The sequence below is a fragment of the Neodiprion virginianus genome, chromosome 3 (genome assembly GCF_021901495.1).
Source record: "Neodiprion virginianus isolate iyNeoVirg1 chromosome 3, iyNeoVirg1.1, whole genome shotgun sequence".
NCBI lineage: Eukaryota > Metazoa > Arthropoda > Insecta > Hymenoptera > Diprionidae > Neodiprion > Neodiprion virginianus.
In genome coordinates, this window is record NC_060879.1 from 20,415,137 (window position 1) to 20,437,391 (window position 22,255).

The window sequence follows — 22,255 nt, forward strand, 5'->3', positions numbered from 1 at the left end:
AATCGTGCACTCGTTCATAATTAAGATGCCTTTGCATACGTTTATTATCGCATAGTTCACACTGAAAATATTGCGGTATGTCCAGGGCCTTCTGAACAATAGACAATAATAGAAGAGATATCAATAGTTGATTCGTTACAATGCATTCCCAAACAGCACACAGCTCCAAAGAAGCAATTTTTTAGCTCCTTTGTAACTCATTTCCTCTGAAAATACTGCGAGCTATAGATATGTATGTCACCTACTTGTAACATATTTTTCATCATTCGTTGAGAATGTTTTATGTGAAATCCTTTAATTTTTTATCCGTCAATAATTCTTTTCCATGTTAATACTACAAATTGACACAAATATAACATCCATTTATGTTTTTTAAAATCCGAATTGTATAAATATTCATTCCTAAATCTTTGAGTACACTTGAGGATTTTTACAACAATTCACGTACTCACCTATCTTATCACCACCTCAAATGTTGAGAACTTTAATTTTGAGTTTTTCCGTAAAGATGTCAGTTGAGATATTTATACGTTCCGACAATGCTCTCTTAAAGCTTTGTAGGATACCTTGCATAGAGATTCTGCAAAGCTTATTACAAGCTTTGGTTGGGAACTTATTAGAAGTTTCTGAGTAGCTTCCGGGGAGCTCCAAGGAAGCTCGCAATTCAGGACTTAGGCCCTACGTTGAAAAACTTCAGGTAGCTTCCGATACGCTTTTTGCTGTGCTTGCAAGAAGTTAACAGAAAGCTTTTTGTACTGTCTGGGTTACATGTATTACGATTCTACAATAATGGGAATGCAATAGATTACACAGGTCTACACGAATTTTGACTTTGATAAGAGGGTATGAAATTTCGATAGATTTATCGATAGTTGGATGAAAAAAATTCATATGCCCTGAAAAAGTTTGCTTTTCTATCCAGGAGAACGGTTGAAGAGTATTTTAGAAAATCCATAGTTAAAATTTTTATTTATTCATAACTCGAAACAAATATATTGATATGTAATTTTTATCAACGTTTACTATCATATCAAATTACAAAATAGTGGAAAAAAGTTTGAAAGTGAACCCTATTACTTTTTCTTTCATGTTCATAAGTACTTTTTTCACTAAACCCCAAATGTAGTCACCCATCATATTTTCGATTTATTGGCCCTGATAACGTTGTTCGAAGTTCATAATATCTTGATGAAAACGTTCTCCTTGTTCTTCTGAGTACGCTTTTAGAAACATTCTGCAACCCATGGTTATAAAGTTTTTTAACATATTTTCAACAAGATCTTGGTCATTTTCATCTTTGTTATTCCCTAAAAATCCAGAGACTACTGCTTTAAAACTATTTCAACCTTTTTTTTTGGCGTTATCTTTAAATGTACCAGAACTATTTAATATTTCTACGATAACTGAAAAGAATGTATTATTATCAAAACTACTACAAAAGCAAACTTTATATGGAATATGGGTACTTTTCGTTTATTTTGGAGCATAATGAGAAGAAAAATCATAAAATAAATTTTAGGAAACGGGCGACAAATTTTTATGTAGAGTTGTGTTATTTTGTTATATCTCGAACAACTGCTTTATCTCGCTTCTTCATTATCTCAATTTTTTCATACCTCCAATTAACAATTCTATATTTTTAAATTCATTGAATAAAAGTATAATTGAGTTCCACTGAACCAAACAGGTGGGCTTCAATGTGCGGCGTTTTGCCGTTGTGTCGATACCCATTTTCACGAACGAGTTTTGCGGCGGACGGCATGACGCCGCCGCTTCAAATTCCCGTCGCGTCAATTTGACGCCCGTGAAAATTCATCTTTGGGATACAGTGTTGTCAGTTTGCCAGAAATGAGGTGCCACTCGCTAATTAATGCGGGAATTACGAATAGGTATTTGTGTAGTGTTTTTTGTACTTCAAATGTCTTACTAAACGCTTCCTTTTTCTTGATTTGTTGCATAACTACGCTAGTTGAACCAGTGTTCAATTTTTATTCTATACTTGCAAACTATAGATGTCATGACGCTTCGCTCCGAACGAAAATGTACCCAGTAAACCAACACGAATTGAGCATGTCAAAAACGGAATTAAAACAAATCAAATGAAATTCAAAAGAATTGGCACACAGGTCCGTTGATTCTATTCAATTAGTTTTAATTCGTGGCAATTCCGTTTTTGACTGGCACAATTCATTTCAATTCGTTTCGGTTTACTGTGTAAACTTGTAACGTCAAATCAATTTCCATGATATTCGATGAGTTTCAGAATATCATACTATGTAATGTTTTTTTGGCTTGTAACTTATCCTCCAAGTTTCGACCCACACTGCAGATACATTTCAATTCCACGAACATTGATCATTATACGTTTATGATTTACAAATTAATGACATATATTTCACGAAGTACAGATTAAGATCCAACAATGATACAACACTGAACTTAATTTATCACGCAAGCGTAAAATTATGTAAAAAAATATGTAACTACCATTCGTCTGCGTCTTACAATTAGATACGTTTTTGAATTTTTTTAAGCATATCGAATTCCACTTCTCTGGAACTACATACACAGGTAGAACGTGAATGTTTTTGCATGTAGACTCAAATTTTGGCAGGTTTGATTATCACTGTAATATATAATATCTATGTATATTAAGGTGGTCCTGAAAACGGTCATTTCGAATCTTGACCGGTTCACCCCCCAAATCGGCTCCTAATAATTAAAAAATGATTCCCTTATATTTTCAAATTTTTATCTCAACTCTAACCCGTACCCGCCAATATATCTACCCAACGGATTTCTATAAAATTTGGTATACGGCGGTTTCGTGAATCGCTGACTACGCATCTGAACTCAAAATTTGAAAATTCATAACGGGAAATTCATAAAGAAACCTCCCTGCACCAAATTTCGTCGAAATCCATTCGGTGGATTTAATATGCACCTGAAAGGGCTAGATGGAGAAATCCACTCTCTTACGGGCACGTATTAGAATTGCGATAAAAATCTGAAAAAAATTAAAGAATCATTTTTGAATTATTCGGAAGTGATTTGAAGAGCGAGCCGGTCGAGATTGGAAAATGACTTTTTTGAGGACCGCCCTAATCTATATACATAACACGTTCTCGAAGTATCACTTTTACTAGGACCTCAAAGTGTCGTGAAAAGATATACTTTGTTTCCTCCGCAATGATATTTTTACCGCTACGCCTCACGAACCCCATTAATATTTCATTAAGCACTTTCGAAAACAAAAATGTGGCTCAAAGCAATCCCACGTAGGAAAACACTTTTATTCCGGAGTCCGAGGAAAAATAGAAAACGATACCGCCAAGCGATCGTCCAGACTTCGAGAAAATAAAAAAACGTACCTAACGTAGTGTTAACAAACGTAACGTTTTTTTGTGTACTTATCAAATAAAAAAACGTTTATCTGTGTAATATCGATACATTCGTCCATCAGGTCCCCGAGACCACCGTTTGATATCCAGGAGGCGGAGTTGAGCGCGATGAGGCTCTCAGAGAAAACCTACTGAACCAGGAACCGCTGCTCCTTGGAGTCTCGGACGGTGCCGATGCCTGTACCTGTCGAACAGTTCGAATGATTTGATTCGCATGTGCGAAAACGCCGGTTTAATTATACTGAACACATTCAATCATCGAACCTGCTGTACTGCTTGCGGTGTTGAGACCCACTCGTTTGCTGCCAGTTCTCGACGTCGAACGGCCTTCTTGTGCTGCCACCACAGAAACAGGTTGGCTAATCCTGCAGATAGCACCAGAATTGGCAATAAAATCGCCAGCATTATCCCGGCATCTCTAACGCCGATAACAAGAGCCACTCCTGTTCCGACGGCAAGAATTATCAGTACAAATGCAGCTGCGCATCCTATCCGAGAAAATCCATATCGACGTTCTGGAGAAGGAAGGAGGAGGTACTTTAATTTCGGTGACGATCGTATGTGTAGGTATTTTGTAACGCGATTCGTCGATTAATTCGCTTTACTAAGGACAGAGAATCGCGCGAAACAAAAAACGAAACCTGCTCTTGAACTTGCAAATATTCAAAAGCTCATGGTTGTGGGTTACTTGGCAACATATATTTGGAAAAAGTTGTGTGCAACCTCAGCTGATGGCACAAATTTATTCACCGAGTCACATCAAGACTCGTCAATAACGATGAAATTTATCTATAGTTCTCAGATGTTCGAATTAACGTCATTTTGAAACCGATAATACAAAGAGCCTGAAAAATTACCGCACGTATTATATCAATTCCTTCTAAATATCAGCTTACTCATCGCAGAATATAACCGCGATCAAAATGTAGATTTTACGATTATTCACGCACGAATATTTTACACCAGATCGACGCCGAGCGAACCAATCAATCGTTCTTATTTTTATTCTTTTTCACCTCAGGTTTTTCCTCTTCAATTAATTTTTACCATTCTTATTCTTTGTCGTGCATACCGCTGCGTGACAAACAGTTGCTGCTTATTTCGGTATATAATCTCAAATGAAATCTAGCCAACAAGTAGTAGCTACTGCCTAAGGCGTAGCTGATCAGCCAAAACAAGCGAGCGAGAGGGGCGCGTGATTTAAATATACGAGGATCATATTGTCGCGCTTATTTAGTTTTGTCGACGCGTAGTTTGAAAGAAGAAGAACGAACCAAGGTTAAATGGGATGGCAAAAATATAATGGGCGTCGTATTACAATGGCACATGGCCACAAACTGTAAAAATCGACCAGCGGTCAACTCGCTCATGCATGTCGTTACAACACAATGATTTCCTTGTTTACACCTTTACTCGAAACTTGCCATTTGGCAATCGTTAATTAGGTCAGTATACGCACTTTCGCGTACATCCTTTACTTTGAACGGGTTTTTCTCATAATCAAATCCAAGGTATTGCATTTCGTTATATTCTGATCGGAATGAGATTGTATTACGTTATTACGAAGTCGTGCAGATAAATGGTAGGTCACGGCCAGTTGTGTGCAAAAAACTAGTGAAATATCGATGATCGAATTTGATATAGAAAAATTATCAACAACTTGCAACATTACAAATTTCTTTTTCCTATACTTTCCTATGCTTTGATCACATTATTCCATCAAATAATAAAAAATTATCAAGAAGTTCGAAAGCTGTGATCGAAGTCAAACGAGTTAAATCAACTTCAAAGAATACCGATCAGTTTCCCCTTTATCGAAAAAAAGTATAATCTATCGAATTCAATTAAAAAAGCCGGTTTATTGACCGCACTGTGGAGCAACTATAATATCGTGCGATACTTTTGAATACCAAGAACGTACTTTTAGTCCAATTTTAACGAATTATTAAAGTCATTTTGTTTACATGTTGAAAAAACTGATACAATAACACGATATTTTTAAAGTTGTCAACAGCTGAACTTACTTTACTCGAATATGTGATTTTAAATTCTTTTCTGCATTAAGAAATTAAATTCATTCAATCAATCGCTTTCGATTTCAATTTCAAATCCTGTCTTTAAAATTGCTTCTTGCGATTTATCCGTCTAATACATCAAAATCCCCACCGAAAATCGGTGACAGCTTGCAGATTGATCCGCTCGGCTTGGTTCAATTTCCAAGTTTCTCCGATAGCCTTAATCACGAGTAATGAAACTCTTGTACCAACATAAAATATAATCGACAATCGACGCATTACGTCTATAATCGAATTCCACGCTCGTCTATGACGTCATCGATAAGATAACGGGAAATGTGTAAAAATCGCCTGAATTAAGTTCACGTATTCCTAACGTATCGAAATAACGAATTTAAGTAAACTCATCTCCTCCCCGTAGTAAAAGTCAAATTTTTATCCATACTCTCTGAATCAACCGCTGCCACATACGTGAGAAATACTATAGTATATATAATTCCTCATCTGACCGAGAGACTACAGTATTTACGATGCATACACGGTACACGGTATTATCCACAGTATGTGCTGTCACGTTGACACGCTGTGGCTTGACGAAATCAACATTAACCCAACTTGAGCGACAAATGAAATGTGGGCCCGTGCAAAATGTGCAGCTGTGCTTATATGTAAACTGCATTCGCACACAGGTCGAAATGTATATTTATTGTCGACGGAACAGCCGTGCGTAAGTTTGCACGTTTATTCAAAACATTTGTCACTCCCCCCTATTTACTTCTCTCACGTTCTCCGTTCTTCAACTTCTCAAATTATTTTGTCAATAAGATAAGAAGTGTCGTCTGAATTTTGTATATACGTATATTATTATTTTTTTTTCTTTTTTTTTTCCTCGTAGTTTGTTATTCCGACGGGAGAAATTTTTTCTTCTTGCATTCGTGCCGGTTCCTCGATAACGAGCGTATGAACAACATCTCGTACATGTATAATCTTAAACGCTGTATATCTCGACGATGACTTACCGGTCGTAAGAGGCGCGGCTTCTGCAGTTCTGTCCGGCATCGTTGTTCGAAGTTGAGCGGACTGGTCGTTTGCCATATTCCGGGGCCGCAGGCATTCGGATGAAAAATCCCCTTCTTACCGTCGTTGTAAAAAATGTGTATAAAATAAAAAGGCGCCAAATCGCACGATGCTAATTCTGTGATCCACTTGGACGGCCGCTACTCGAGCGGCAGCGGCAATCCGATCGTGTTTTAGAAAGTCTTCTCTGCGGTTCTCTATCATACAAGTTTGGTCATCGAGATGATTTCAAGCACGTCCAACGCCGCTGCTGCAGCATCGCGGTGTTCGTCGCTTTTTCACACTAGCAATTACTCCAGACACACTGTATTATTTTATTGCCCACATGTTGTAACGATTTTTATGATACGAAAATTAGCTTGGACGCTTAATCTTTCACGACCATGTAAAGCCCGACTGCTTGTGCCGCCTGGCTCACCTTTTCTCTCTTATCTCGTAATCAGACCGCTTTACCGTCGGACTCCGCATAAACGTTGAACCATTGTCAACGGCTACGCCATTGCGGAGCGATAGTCACCGACTCTCGTGCACGTATCAGACTCCACCTTCAATCGATGTAAGATCGTACTCCTTGTATGAACGAACCTCGGCGGATTCACATGAAATTACTTATCTCGATTCTTGAGAAAAATCGGTGTAATTGGTGCGCTTGAGAAGTTAATTAGGTAAACCGTTGCCCGAGCCTCTGAAAATCTTGATCTGATTTAACTCGGAATCGTTATAGCAATATTGGCCGAAACTGAGTGCCAGCATGCCTTTCGTTTATAATTATACAAGGTACTGGAGGAATTTTTGTCCGTCGATGGGTAAGGAACTGCTGGAGAAATTTTATAACGATATGAAAAATTCATGATAGAAACGTGCATGCTGCCTTGTAATTTCTCAAATAGGTTTTTCAAAACCGTCGATAAATAATAAGCGGATAAACTGATTATTATTTCTCAGATTTGTACCTATTTTTTTCGAATTCTAATCATTTCTCAGAGATAGTCTGTAGAACCAGAGTATATTAAATTACCCATCGTGAATCCAGTCGATATTCCGAGATCTTGGGACATTTTTTATGCTACGCGTGTATCTCCAAAACCGAAAATTTCAAAGACCATCGATCAGTATACGTCTATTTTGCCAATGTAAGATAATAATTTTCATCACAAAAACAAATATATATACGTGTATATATAATACAACCGAGGAAAATTTATCAGTTATGTAAAGTACGAATAAAATGATCTCCAAAACCAAGAATTTAAAAAAATATCAACCGGCGTACGCGTATTTTGTAGTTGATATAATAATTTCCATTGCAATGACAAACACAGCGTGCACGATCAGCTAATATCTCTAGAAATATCATGTTTATTTCGTATTAAATGATTGATGTACATATTAATATTAATAATAATAATGATTTCACAGTCGGTATACAAAATATTTTAAATATAACATATTATTTATATATATGTACGTACTTTGTACATACACACCCATATCATTATCTCATGACATCTAAAATAAATCTCTACATTATTCACGACGCGTATGTAAGTAAAAATAGATATAAGAATGACAATACTAGAAGGTATAAAAAGCGAAGCTCTCTCCGTATAGAATCGGAGAAAATTCACGTAAAGATTTCAAGAATAAATCATCCGTGAGTTTTAGCACTGCACACGCATCGGGCTGGATTCGTTATTCAGTTCCGGAATAAGTCCACTCTAATTCGGCGGACGGTTGAGTTCATGCCTCGGGATCAATTAAAGCCAATTGGCTCATTGTGACCTTCTCTGCCTGCCGGGCGAACCTTGTAGCTACCCATATCTCGTATAATCAGAATGGCTTTTTTTTGGCTCGTTATTAACCAAGTTATATCATGTTTGTTTCTAGTCACTCGAATAATTTATGTTAAAGTCAAGCCGATATCGATAACTCGCACGGTAAGAGGGTCTGTGTCTAAAGTCTGAACGAATGGACAGCTGCGTATTATTAAATTTTTATTTGCAGCAAGTTTCTCTCCCGAAAATCTAATCTGCTTCGTAGATAAAATCCGGTAAAACAATTTTTTTTTTTACGTAATATCTAAGGTGTACGCATGTATGCAAAACTTTTTTCCGGAGTCATTGGAACCATTAAAATTGTTTGTTCAAAAACAATTACATACTCACTTTTATTCTACTTTCTTGTCTTCGTTTGTAGTTGCGCAATATCGTTTTATCGTCGATATACTGTACAACTAATGTCTTGGACTTCGTGTATTATACTTATCTTATAATATTTACAAAACAAATATGTGATTTATACAAAACGTTGATAGTTCATAACCAATGAACACAGCGATCCTTGCTGAGGAGATCTGGCTTGTAAGAACGAAATAATTATTGTCTAAAAATAACCGTTTTATACTTCAAAGTCGAATTTTTACGTGAAAATATTCGATAATTGTAATGCCATTATTATCTATATATATCACATGTTTTCATTTCAGTTAGGAATTACAAATCTGTCCCAGCAGATTCAATGCATCGTCTTCAATCATAACGTGATTATAATAAATACATCGTTACATTTTACGGTGCTTCGTAACATTCGGCTTTATACGGTGCTGCTCGTGTTCAGAGCATGAATTACCGACTTCATGACGATTAATATCATGACGGAAAGTTACGGGGAGTTCACTGTAAACACGAGGTTCAAGATCTGCGAAAAGAGACGACGTAAGACAGCGCAGCTAACAATTCTACCACCGATCATTTCTCTCCTTTTTAATCTTCGCGCACTTTTTTTTGCTCGGTCAATTATCGGTCTATACATGAACAACGGTAATTGATGTCGGAATAAGATTTTTTTCAACGGAACACGGTGCCACGAAAATAAACCCAGTTCGGAAATGCAACTGCACTAATTCGTTACGTTGAGTCACTGTTGCGCCACCCTACCGAACGTAGACCGTACACTTGAGACTATTCGATAATCAGACAAGAACTGTTTGCTATAATTATTCAGTATTACTAGAAAAAGTTTCATTATTCCGTGCAATGATGATATTTTTTCCTACCGAAAACCACAAACAGTACCGAATTGAGTATTCACGTGGAACTCAGTGAATATAAGATAAAATATTTGATTTATGTGGAGGTTGGTTATCTTAAGATCCCCAAAAACTTCAGCCCTCACTGATTGCGCAAATTTGAGTCTTTAATCAACGATGTTGAAAACTTCCAACGGTACGTTTCAAGCCCGGTAGGGAGCGCGCCGGTCACTTGTCACGACAAATCGTGTCCCAAAGCACACACTTTCGATTTTCAAGATAACGGAGAACCCGCAGATCGCCGAAGAACATCATTAGAAAACAAGAACCGATGTTTAAGAAGGAAGAGTTTTTCGTTTCCGCGGCCACGGACATATTTTTCTTGCTTTTTTCATCGTGTTTCAGAAGGCAAGTCAAGAGACCTGATCACACCTCGCAGACTTCCGAAGAGCCTGTAGGCCTCCCTCCACCGCTCGGGGTGCCACTGATGGTGTTGAGGCTCAGGGTCGAATACCTTGGCGCCTCGTCCATAAGCGTGGCCTGCTCGTAGCTCGGGGGCAAATCGTCCTGCGCTGAAAGCTTGAGGAACCTTCGCTCCTGCCGGCGATCGTCGAGAGTCCGCAAAAGGATGACGGCCGGTCCCAAAACCAGCATCACCGCCCCCACGGCGATCATCGCAACGGCCGCAGCGGCCGTTCCGCCTCCGGCAACGTTGGACGTCCTTAAATTCCGACTTGATTCAGAAGCATTTCCGGATTTGTATCCCGGCATAAACTCCTTGGACACGTCGTCGTTGGTCGACGACGAAGATGACAAAACAGCTTCTGCCGATCCCTCTTCGATTACTTTCAACTTGTTACCGAAATCGTACTTTTTACTTTTAACTGACCCCGGGCTCCATTCCTCCTCGTTTTGAACCTCTGAACTACTCGAACTACTTGACGATGACTCATTCTCGCTCCGATTTTCTTCGCTGGCGATTTTTTTCGTTATCAGGTTACTCACCGTTACTGTGTTGTTTAACTGAAAGAGAGCCAGGGAAAGAAGGTAATTATTATGCCGAGATATTTCGCGTGCGAGATGCTCTCGGGCCAATGGAAACTATTACAAGATTTTTATGCGGTTCGGTTTATACCGTCGTTCATTGGGATGCCTCATTTTGATTTCTTATATTCTCACGACGATGTCGGACCTTCAAGTTTTACCGCAACAAATTCAGCATGTCGTATACTTTTACCCTATTTTATTCTCTTGAGCGATAAAATTATATGTGCTTCAAACTATCGAAAATAGGAGCGCTTACGATCGAATTTGTGTGTAGGTGAATAAGATATTAAAGTTCAGAGTACACGGAAAAGAAAGTGTGAAACTCAAATTGAATGTCCGACTACGCATGCGCGAGCTTTATCGGATTTAAACTCAAGCCGGCCACCTCAAACTTCAGCAGTGAAACGCGGCTTAGGGAAATAATTAGGTCACGCAATTTTTTCACAATCTCAGATAGTTTATACAATGATTCGGCAAGGCTCAGCAAGCTTTTACCGTCGACTGAACGATAAGTGACGTTTTAACAAAATAATTTCAGTTCACCACTTGCCGCGGGAGAGTTTAACGTTTCACGTTTCGCTTCGAGTGAGTTGGTTGCCCTGCCTGACCGCCAAAAATATTGCCACGATACGATCTTGCCAACCAATGAAGAAGATTTGTTTCGCGCATGCGCAGTCGGTCACTCTACCTGCAAAGTTTCACCGTTTTCTCTTGGTACATTACCTGAGTCGCGTTTCTGACATCGACTGCTTTGTGCATGGAGGAAACGCCTTTCTGTAGAAGAACGATTCCAACGGCACTCCAAGCGGCGAGTTGAAGGATTATTACGACTTTTGATGCCCACCGGTTTGCTCCTGCAGTTAGAGACATTCTGGGAACCTCTGTTGTTGCTGGATAGAACCCCAGCTGATACATCAATGTTGTTTACGGATGTGGTTACTATTTTCCTGCTGTTTCAACATGCCGATGGATTTGCAGGACGACGAATGCAGTCGGATTATTTCCTTGTCGCAAATCCTGCAGAACATGTTTCTACACCACGTCGATATATGTTTGAACTATCGGAACTATCCAAAGTGACGAATTTTTCCATGAACGAGAGCCAATGGTATTTTATTTCTGATACCTGAAACTGGTCAAATGAGACATCGGTATTAATACATAACTTTGGAAGTAATAATTTTGTAAAAATTCGAAAGAATCGCGTATTAATTTTGAAGTGTATAGTATATTACAACAAATATTTCAATCAAGAAAAAATCCTTTTGCAACAATCATTATTACGTTATAACCAATTGATTGTATAGGTTTTAACACAACGGTCATGCATATACTAATTGTTTTTTTTTTATCAATTAGACGTCGTTAGGCAGAAAAATATTGTTCTCTCTATTTATGCAAGATTAGAAAGATTCAATAATTCATTTCATGAATTGCAACAAATTGCGCGTACATTTTTTAACTCTTTTTAGATTCTGTATACATCTATTACAAGTTGCGAAGAATTTCCGCAAAATTTCACAAAAATACACTTAGAAAAAAAAAAATTAATTTTAGAACTGTGTTAAAAGATTCCATTGTAGTGGAATACTTAGAATATATTTGTAAATTTTTACGAGTTACTTGCCAAGTTTTTAGCAAAAAGTAAAAAATTCACCATTATTTCTATCCCAACTAGAATATTAACATAGATTTTTAAAGTTCCGATTGTTTTTTTTTGTACACTAATTTCACTCAATGACAGCGAAGAATTTCATGTTCCAACGTGTGACTAAAATTGTTTTAAAATCCTCGAAACAAATCTTTCGATAATTAACGGAAATGTTGAAATTCCGACAGATCGGCTCAAAGTATAGGACGAAATTCGTCCTTCGAATTTTTAAAACCTTACAACGAACGTTTCTAATCTATCCAAGCAAATCGCTCAACGAATATACCTGAAAATATGTCATAATTATTTGCAGCCTGCGACAAGGTGTTAATTAAAAATTCATTTACAGCCGGGCCTGCTCTCTCTCGAGAACAATACTGTTTCTCCGTCAAATGTAGCGAGGATTCGATTCGTCTATAGGATGGTCTTTGCAGCAATCTACACGTCTCGGTTAGCGGTCACCCACGCCTCGTACACGTGTTAAAAACTGCCGTTCGCGACGCTGATACACGATTATTAAATGCACGTATACGGGTATAATATAGGTATACGTATATGGTGTATACGTATGGATGTACAATTGTACATGGACTGCATCACGCCTAAATGTTTGCTAAGGTATACTGTTTAAAGAATTGGAAAAATAAACATGAATATTAAAGTGCTTTATACATCCTCTGAACGCGTATTAAAACCGCGCACTCGTATTGCATGTATAAGCATAATTTATTAACCGCTGATAGTTCCGATATAGTTAGATATTATTATGCACCGTTAGCAGCTCAGTTGCAGAGGTGTACAGTTAACACTGTACAGCATTGATGTAACATGCTGCAAAATTGAAAGACTGGTAGAATGTGCGAGTCAACTTTGACGGTGATAAAAACGAAAGGAAAACGAAATAATTATAGTATATCAAATTATATTTTATCTACGTTTATAATTAAATTATTTTTTATTTTTTTTCTCCTTCAGTCGTTATTACTAAATCATCATTTTGTACGATCTCAAAAATAATTAACAAATGTATGTACAAGCGTAGCATTATATCAATACTGTTGCAAATATATATATATATATATATATATATATATATATATATATATATATATATATATTTTTCCAGCTTACATCATTTCTTTTTTTACACCGAATGTTTTTCAACCCGTATTGTTATCTCAATTTAACCACGAAAATTGTTAAGTTTGATCTGTCGTTAAAAAAAAGAAAATATTAAGACACGCGACGACTTAAAAATATCATGATTAGAAAACCAGTGGAAAATAAATCTGGTTAGTTTTAGAAGATAGTGGAATTTTATTTTTTTTTATGAATTCCTTTAAAAGCCATGTATCCGAATACGTTATTTTTTCTGCCGCTTGTTTTTAAGATGTGATATTATTTAGTTCAGAAGCAAAACGATAAACTTTGGAACGTTTGAGAGGTAAGGTGGGTGGCAGGGAGGTGGAATGTTGAAAAAAAAAATAAACAGTGACCGAACAGGACGACGATTATTAAAGCGACACTCAACTCGGTCGAGTCTCTCTCACTTCGCGCTTATGACGCGTCACAACAGCGATTATGTATTAATTAATTCGAATGCGGTAATATCGATCGCCTGTGGAATTACTACAGGCGATAACTCTATTTCTGTGTACTGTAAATTACAATCCACGCCGTTTTCCCATTCATCGTGTATATTTCTCTGCGAACTCTTACACCTTCGTCTTATTTCTAAGGTGCACTGCCAGACACGCGCATGCACGTAAAACAAGCAAATATTATTATCTTCGTATACAAAAAATAAAGAAGTATTTGCCGTACTTCGGTTTGTGCAAGTTCGGTTCATACTTGCTGAAAATTTCCTACCCATGTATCAATGTACAATTGAATCAAGGAAAGTTTACAGTTTCAGTGGCAACCATAAAATTCGCAACTGAACTATTTTCCACTTTTTGTGCAAATTAGAATAATTTTTTCATTTCTTTCGATTTCGTATCTTTAATTGCTATATTAATATTACCTTGACACTTACGCTTACGACGAACTGATAAACTGTAATTGGCTCTAATTTTCATGGGACAAAAATTAAGAACAATGAATTGTTATCCACGGGTGGTAAAACTGTGATCATGCTCAACTGCAACTAGTACGGAATGACGATTAATCCAAATGTTATAAGCGTTATTATACCGTTGTAAAGAGAATAAATTCTGTTTCCTGTTTATAAAAAATGTAGAATTGGTAAATTCGCCGAAAGGCTCTTTGGGAGCAAAATTCCACGATACATAATTTGTCGAAAGAATGTTAACCTCGCGATAAAATTACTGAGCTGCAATTCGGAATGAGGTTGAAGTTAGTAACGTTAAAGTAACGAAATATCAGAGAAAAAATCATTATTCCGCAAATTTAGAATGACTTTGAAGAAGTTGGTTTTTCAAAATAAGAGGATATTTTGTTTATCATGATTTACTGAATTTCGAACACTGCTGAAAATGCGAAGTAACGACTTTTCCTAAGCACGGCATTGTCACTAACTTCATGCTCGTAATTCTGATGTGGCTCAATACAAGGAAAACAAAAAGTCGCGTGCGTAAATGTTATACATTACAAACTGCAATAACGCAAACGGCCATTTAAAGCCACATGTATTTTTCCTTTTCTCGGTGCACGTCTCAACATTGTATTGCCAAGTCACGCGTCATGACAAATAACTTATTAGTGAAATAATTCCGTTAATTACAACGTCCTCAGGCTACGCGCCGCCTAAACTTCTATCGACTATTTATGCATTTATACCGCATAGAGGGTATTCCACGATAACTCGACTGACGACTGATCATTATCGTCTCACAACCAGCAAGTTTTCTTTTTCTCCCTTGTCATCGCCGATGCATGTATTTCGATGTTTTTTTCTCTTTAGCCTCTGGGCGTTTTGAATTTTGATTTGCCCTGTCGTTTTTGTTACTCAAAGATATAAGACTTGACAATACCGTTTTAATCATTTTTTATGTATTTCTTCACACCCAATTCGCGTTATTTTAACGATGAAGTACCACGATAAACAGTATTTTCGAGAAAAATCGAGTTTTCCGACGTCGGAATTTGTACTTTTTTATCCTACGTCGTGTGCGCTTTTATCGATTGAGAAGTGAATTTTCAGAATTCTGTTTAAACTCACTTTTCCGACCATCGATTAAAAAAAAAAGAAACATTCAAGATCAGTGAATCTTATATTCAAATTTCCTTGAAATCAGTTATGCAAGTAGAAGAGAATAAAAGTTTCATTTTTCGAAAGCAATTAAACACGGTTTTCGAAATTCGTTGTCAGTACTATTCTCAACTGAATAACCGTTCGAGAAAACAAAAATTCAAACGTGTTTTCCATACACAAAGTATCCGTTTCTATGACGGTCGAGTGCGAATCCGCGGAATACAGAAAAGATCACTTTTAAGTCCTAGGGTTTTTTTCAATACTGCGCGCATGCGCCGTCGCGAACAAATCTGACATTACGTGACCCTAACCTCAATTTCATGCTGCGTGAGAAAACGCGTAAAAATATACACTTGTTATGCAAAGAATCGGGTGTAACAAGGAAGCAACGGTTTTTTCGCCTCGCGCATTTGCAATATTCGTCTTCAGCTTATATTGCAAATTTACGCTCGGACCGAAAAGACCGAGTTTGCCTTCATCTTACAGAATATACTATAGTCTGTCGAAATCCGCTAGCGTATAGGAAATGCACAAAATTTTTCCTCGCCGTTTCGAACCAAATTACACTTTCGTCTATCCAGTATAAATATTGAACAATATCTTTGTGAAATTCACAATCTACACGATAATTCTCGCCGAATGCCTTGTACGTTAATCGATAAGTGAATTATACAGCACAGGACGCAATTAGTATTCGGATACATGTGTGTATATGTATAAAGTGGTTGCGGGCGCAATAACGTTGGTATAGAATAACGCGGTGTTTATCATCGTTATATTTTTTTCTTTCTCTCACTTTGTTTAACACGATCGTAATAATGAAAGAGATTACTGCGACATTCACACAAATACGTCAGGCTCCTTCGTCACTAATTGGATTAGAAAACTCTGTTTAATCTTCCACGTGCCGAGTGTCAATTAATCGGCCTCGATCAAAAGCCGCAGCCAATGAAATGCTGTACAACAATAATGGATACACCTAAATTATTAGGGTCATTTACATCGATTCCATCTGGAAATATTGCCTTTTATCTTATTTTTACTACCGCGTTTTAGATTAATTAGATGAGTCGAATGAGATTATAAGAATGGCCATTCTTTTAAACAGAAAAATGGTGTAAGAATTGATGATTACGCTTTCGTAAAAAGAATTTCTGTAAAATTCAACTCTTCCGATGCTTCGCAGAATTGCTTGCAAATCATTTTCATACTTCCCAAAATTAGGTATCACACAGCATGTGGGCGTAAAGAGAGATCGAAGAAGATTCATAAAAATTCTTTCAATTAGTCGAAGCAATTTGCGTTATTACTTGTCGCAGTCTCTCTGTAAAATGATGTTAGATTCTCGTAATAGATTTTTTTTTCTACCCGTTATCAATTTCTCCTCTGTAACTTTGCCAATTTGCAACACACAGCAATGCGGCAATACGCATTCGAGGAAAGCAAGATCTGCAGCGACATGTAAAAAAAATCATCACGCAATAAATCTATGAAAAGTTGGACCTGTTTCTTTTAGAAACCTGCATAATTTTTCAAGAGATTGCAAATCAAGAAATCTGCATTGAGAATAATTCCGAGTTCCGTTTACATTTTCTGCAGATTGTTGAAATCTCTCGGAAAGCGAAGACGTACAAAATCGTTATAAATTTTTTTACCACTCTTATTCCTGGATTATTGAATTTTTTTTTATTGTAATACCGAAAGTCTAATTTGGTTGAAATTAAAATATCCTTGATGAAAAAAAATGTTCCACCATGTAGGCGTGACAAAACCGGACTTTGCTCTCATCAAAAAGTTAATATTTAAAAAAAAAATATAAAAAAAATAAAATAACTGATACGTGACTGAACCTGGAGTTTTTCAAAGCTATAAACTCTCGCTAATCCCTTCGATGACTAATTTCGCGATTACAATTGTCGGCTAGATAATGACAATGATAGTTTTTCCACCGTCTAATACACGTACTGTCCGAAGTGGATGGGATTTGAATAAGATGGGGATAAAGACGCTTATCTCAATGTTATAATCTTCATGTCGCTGTTCCTAATTCGTCGATTCTAACGATTACGTGAGTAAACAATTAAATACAAGAGACGGTTCTATCTATATCTCTCCCTCTCTCTAAATATATATATATATATGTATAGTTGAGACCTACGTATCCATCAATTTGAGATATTTGTACAAAGCTGTCAGATTAGTAAACACGGGAATAACAAGACTAACGAAATATTCACGCGCTTGTCTGGTGATCGTTAAATGATTTTCAATTAAGACCGATTCTCACACCTTACAATTAGAGTGACAGGAATATCGCTATGCGAGCTCATTACGCGAGTTACTTCATTAAATTCGGGTCAAATCTTTGACGCATACTCTCCCTGACGAATCAGGATTGTCGTTTTATGTTTTTACGTATGAAATTTAAATATATCATGCACTTGATTAAGTAAGACTGAAGAACTTTGATTCAACACGTCGACATTTTGGGCAGAAATGCAATTTATTTTTCTCATCGCGCAGTACCTTATAAATCGCGAGAAATTTCAATACGGTGAAATTTTTTTCTACAGACTAAACAAATTTTATACCCGATGATTGTGAATTTTTGCACGATTTTACACATTTGCACAACCCTTGTCAAAATTTCATTTTCTCAAACGGATTTCCTACGACTTTGGTGCGAAAGTGTGAAAGGAATGGGGAAAATTTGAGAAAAGCTCAACTCCAATAAAACAATAAAATTGTTTAAAGAAAAAAATTAAGAAAAAAAAAACAAGATCAAAGATTTCGCGCAACTATTATTATTATAGCATATTTACTCGATGTACAATCTTGTTAAGTACGGGGTCATTTGAAACTTCTCCTCTCTTTCTCTCGTTAGTTTATTTCGCTCCCTTTGCCCCAATTCGAGTGACTACGTCACGCCTGCAGCCGCCGTGCAATGACTATCTTTAAATTGGCGCGGCTCCAGTTCCGCACACTTATACATCCTTACGTTCGTTCCGCACCTCTTGATTTTTTTTATCTTTATTTATCCTTTTGTTTCTTTCTCACCGATCCCTCGCATCACACGCCTCAGCAACGGTGCTGTTATACATTCTTCCTCAACTGATTACAGAAAACGTTATTGTAGACTCGGTATACCATATATATATATATATATATATATATATATATATATGGAAGAAACTGCAAATATAGGTATTATCGCACGAATAACTGCAAGCGCAAATCGAATTTCACATATCTTTGCAGTAATAATTTTCAGCCGTAATTAAACAATATTGTTATGCATTGTTTGCATAAGATAGGTATGGAAACGTATGTATATTGCATATTGTAAGCATAAATAATCAACTGACATACAAATTTTGCGTCAACTGTGCTCGGTGCAATTCTCTTTAATCTTGCGGTACGCAATTATAGATATTACGAGGCTTTCCGTGCCGAAGCGAACGACCGATTTTCTTGGCTCTCTACGCAATCCTATTAAGTATGTTCGAGAAGAATCGGTCATGAATTTTTGTACGTTTTTTTTTTTTTTTTAATTGACTGGTTCATCGATTCATTGATTTTCAGACAAAAGTAACTCGCATCCTCAACGACGATCTGTATAAAAAGGATCAAGAATTTCGCATAAAGCGGTAAAACTTTTCTATAATAACTTTATTTCCATTCTTACTCTGATTTCGAGATACATTGATTTGAAAAATTGACCAACTTATCGAAACCCCATTTCTCAGATGAGCGCAGCGCGGTAACTGCTTATTAAAAAAAATCGGATACAATTCATAACTGATCCTCTCAATGCATCTTTGAATTTTGTAAAAAAGAATGGAAAATTTGCTAGAAGTAGTAATTGATAAAGTGGTATAAAAAAAATACATTTTTGTGGAAAGAAAATAATTCCTTGACCTTGTGTGTAACTATTGCACGTTATAGATATAATTCATTTTATTGTATATAACAGCTTCTCCCTTAACTTTTTCTTCTGGGAAACATACTGTTATTATTGTTGTTGTTGCTATTATCATCTATCTATTAATTTACATGTACCATTTTCACCGCAATTAGACTGAACGTTGTTTAGTTTAAACATTTAAAAAAATTTTTTTTTTTTTTTTAAAGTATCATATTGCGAAACTAGATTAACTCATTATCAGACCTTTCCTTGTATTAATAAAAACGAGCGTATACAATGATACTTTACAATCAGACCGGTTACGCATTCCTTTTTTTTCCTAAGAAATAAATCAGTGAATACCGTACATTCGTCTTTTATAATGTTCGCGATTCTAGCTACAAGCATACGAGTATCGATCTTGAAAACAATTTACTTGTCTTGTTTTATTTATTATTAAATGATGAAAATTTTTCGTATTGCGATTACTTTCACAGTTTTATATTAACATAATTGCATAATTTTATTCTTCGTTTTTTTTTTTAGATTTTTTTTTTTTTTTGCTTTACTTTGTAATTTTCATTCTGACAAGTTATGAGACAAATGGCAATGGATAATCCTTCGAGTTTCGATCGTGTTCATTTCGTTTTTTCAGCTCACATTCTATGTAGCGTATCATGTATCCGATTTTGGATATTTGAACCCGTGGATCGATCGTGCGAATCGGTATGCAAATAATCAACTAAGGATATTTCTTTCATTACTGTGTATAGTATAAAAATAATCTCAGCATGCTTGAACGCCAAACTTACCGATATTTTCGTGGATTACGTTAGCCGTATAAACTGCGCGGAGAAACAACAAACGTTGAAAATACCTTAACCGAAACATACAACGTTCTTTCAGCTCCTTTTCAATTCATCGTCACACTTGTCACGCTGCCTGTGATTCACGTCGATGGTCATTCAGACGAACGTTATACGCCGCGTATTATACCATACGTACTAAACGGCACGTGCGGTTAATCTGCAAATGACTTCCGGTTAGCCATGCATTAACCGCGATATCGTACACAATATCCGTGTGTCACATGAGAAATACAGATATCTGTATGACGATTCGAATTCGAATCGAATGTATCGCGGGATCTTCCACCATCAGATTTAAAAATTTACAATTATTCTTCGACGATTTTGTGAAAGTGAAATTCAGGAGGAAAAAGATTTCCCACCGCTCGTTGTTATTCGCGTTCAAAAAAAGCGCGCGACGCGAGCTGCGCGTCTCGAGGCCCCCGTCAGTAGCAAAAGACCTCTCGGGTCAGACTGAACGGCAGCGCAAAGCCGTCTGAGTCTTCGACTCGGCGATTCGTCGCGGCGCCGCTTTACGTCCCGTCATGACTCACTCCCTCCGGAGTGCTCGGATACCCGGAGTAAATTTTGACGCGTCCGTCCGTCTCCGAAGTCTCCGGTTTTTGCACCATGCACGCGACCAGACGACCTCGGGTTTCGTTAAGAGTTTCGAACTCGAACCCGGGGAAAAAAAGGCGTCAAATTCAGTCCGGGGAGGGTTGCTTTTGTCATTTTATACCCTACAACTCCAATTTGCAGCCGAATGACGCGGGTTCTATGCAGATGAAACGTCGGAGCGGCGAGCAGCGAGAGCACGGCATCTTCACCCTAAATTTCATATGAAAAACACCTAAAATAATCTCATTTGATCCGAGATAAATAATGAAATATCGTGAAAATCGATAATTCATTGTTTTTCCGAAAATTCACTCGTTCAAATGAATACCTTTCTCTCATCGCGCAGTATCTGCGTGTTGTTATTTTTTTTCTTTTTTTTCAATATGTCGTGAAAGTTACTCAGTCAATTTTCAGTGAGTTACGATTTTATGATAAAATTGATCCATTTTCGGACATTTTGTTGTTTTATGGATGTTTTTTTCATGTTCAATATTTGATTTTGCTATAGATAACTAATTTACCAAAGGTCAGAAGAATTTTATCCTTCGTCGGACGTTTCGTCGAACTCATGACAGTTCAACAAGATCCTTTTCGCACGTTTGGCAAATCAATGTCGAAATGTATGGAAAGACCGTGCAGAACGGTCTGGGAGGCCAAAATTATTGCTGTTCTTGAAAACAATTTTTCACCACTTTTCTACGCTCTTCAAGCTGCAAGAAGTGTGGAAAATTAGTTAAAATTGTTCATTGAAAGAAAACTCCGTACAATAGCATTTTCATAGAGGGAAAAGAAGAAAAAATTTGTGCGATTCTTATTAGAATTTTTGATGTACAATCCAAATTTATAAAACATCCGGATACAATGACAATTAAATTTTTGCAAAATTATTATTTTCAGCCAAGGTGTTGGTTTTGCCGTCAATCAAGTAAATGAACAAACTTCACTTAAAAATTTTATTCCAAACCTGTGAAAATTTTTGTCAACATTTAAGACCCGGTAAAAATTCATATAAATATTGGATTTCGGAGCTTTGAAAAACTCGGACGACAATAAATTTACAGGCAATTTTAAAGTATCCCAGAACGAGATGAGATGGATTTATCATGTTGCACTGATGATGATGGAAGAAATCATTCATTTTGCATTATCGTATAACCTTATTCAAAGTTTTGATTGTAGATGTTTCAGTTTCGACGAAAACTTACAAATTAATTGCAGAGACACGAGAAATTTGGAAAACAGATTGTTTTCATTTTTATCTATTTTGAGTACCTTAATCGAGCAATTCGATTTATCGAATATCAATATTGACAGCTTACTCGTGCCACCCTAAGCCAATTGCTCTTCCGAGGGTGGAAATCGTTTAAACGTCCCTCCATAACCAACCACCCTCGAATTTGTTGTCTCGTGTACAATAAAACGCTGATTGTAATAACAGCGATCGCTCCCTCG

General features: G+C 36.8%; 1 protein-coding gene across 3 annotated transcripts; it reads right to left on the reverse strand.

Moving 5' to 3' along the window:
• Positions 1-2,213: 2,213 nt before the first annotated feature.
• On the reverse strand, positions 2,214-20,672 carry LOC124300875 (uncharacterized). 3 transcript variants are annotated; one of them, XM_046755331.1, is made up of 6 exons: positions 20,513-20,672; positions 20,150-20,363; positions 11,292-11,700; positions 6,436-10,544; positions 3,666-3,916; positions 2,214-3,585 (listed from the first exon to the last, which is right to left on the reverse strand). In XM_046755331.1, the coding sequence occupies exons 3-4, from the start codon at positions 11,481-11,483 to the stop codon at positions 9,948-9,950; spliced, it is 789 nt and encodes a 262-aa protein (XP_046611287.1). In that variant the 5' UTR covers positions 11,484-11,700; positions 20,150-20,363; positions 20,513-20,672; the 3' UTR covers positions 2,214-3,585; positions 3,666-3,916; positions 6,436-9,947. The 3 variants fall into 3 exon arrangements, with proteins under 3 accessions (XP_046611287.1, XP_046611288.1, XP_046611286.1); XM_046755332.1 differs by having other exon boundaries at positions 20,569-20,663; XM_046755330.1 differs by having other exon boundaries at positions 20,150-20,672.
• Between the last annotated feature and the right edge of the window lie 1,583 nt (positions 20,673-22,255).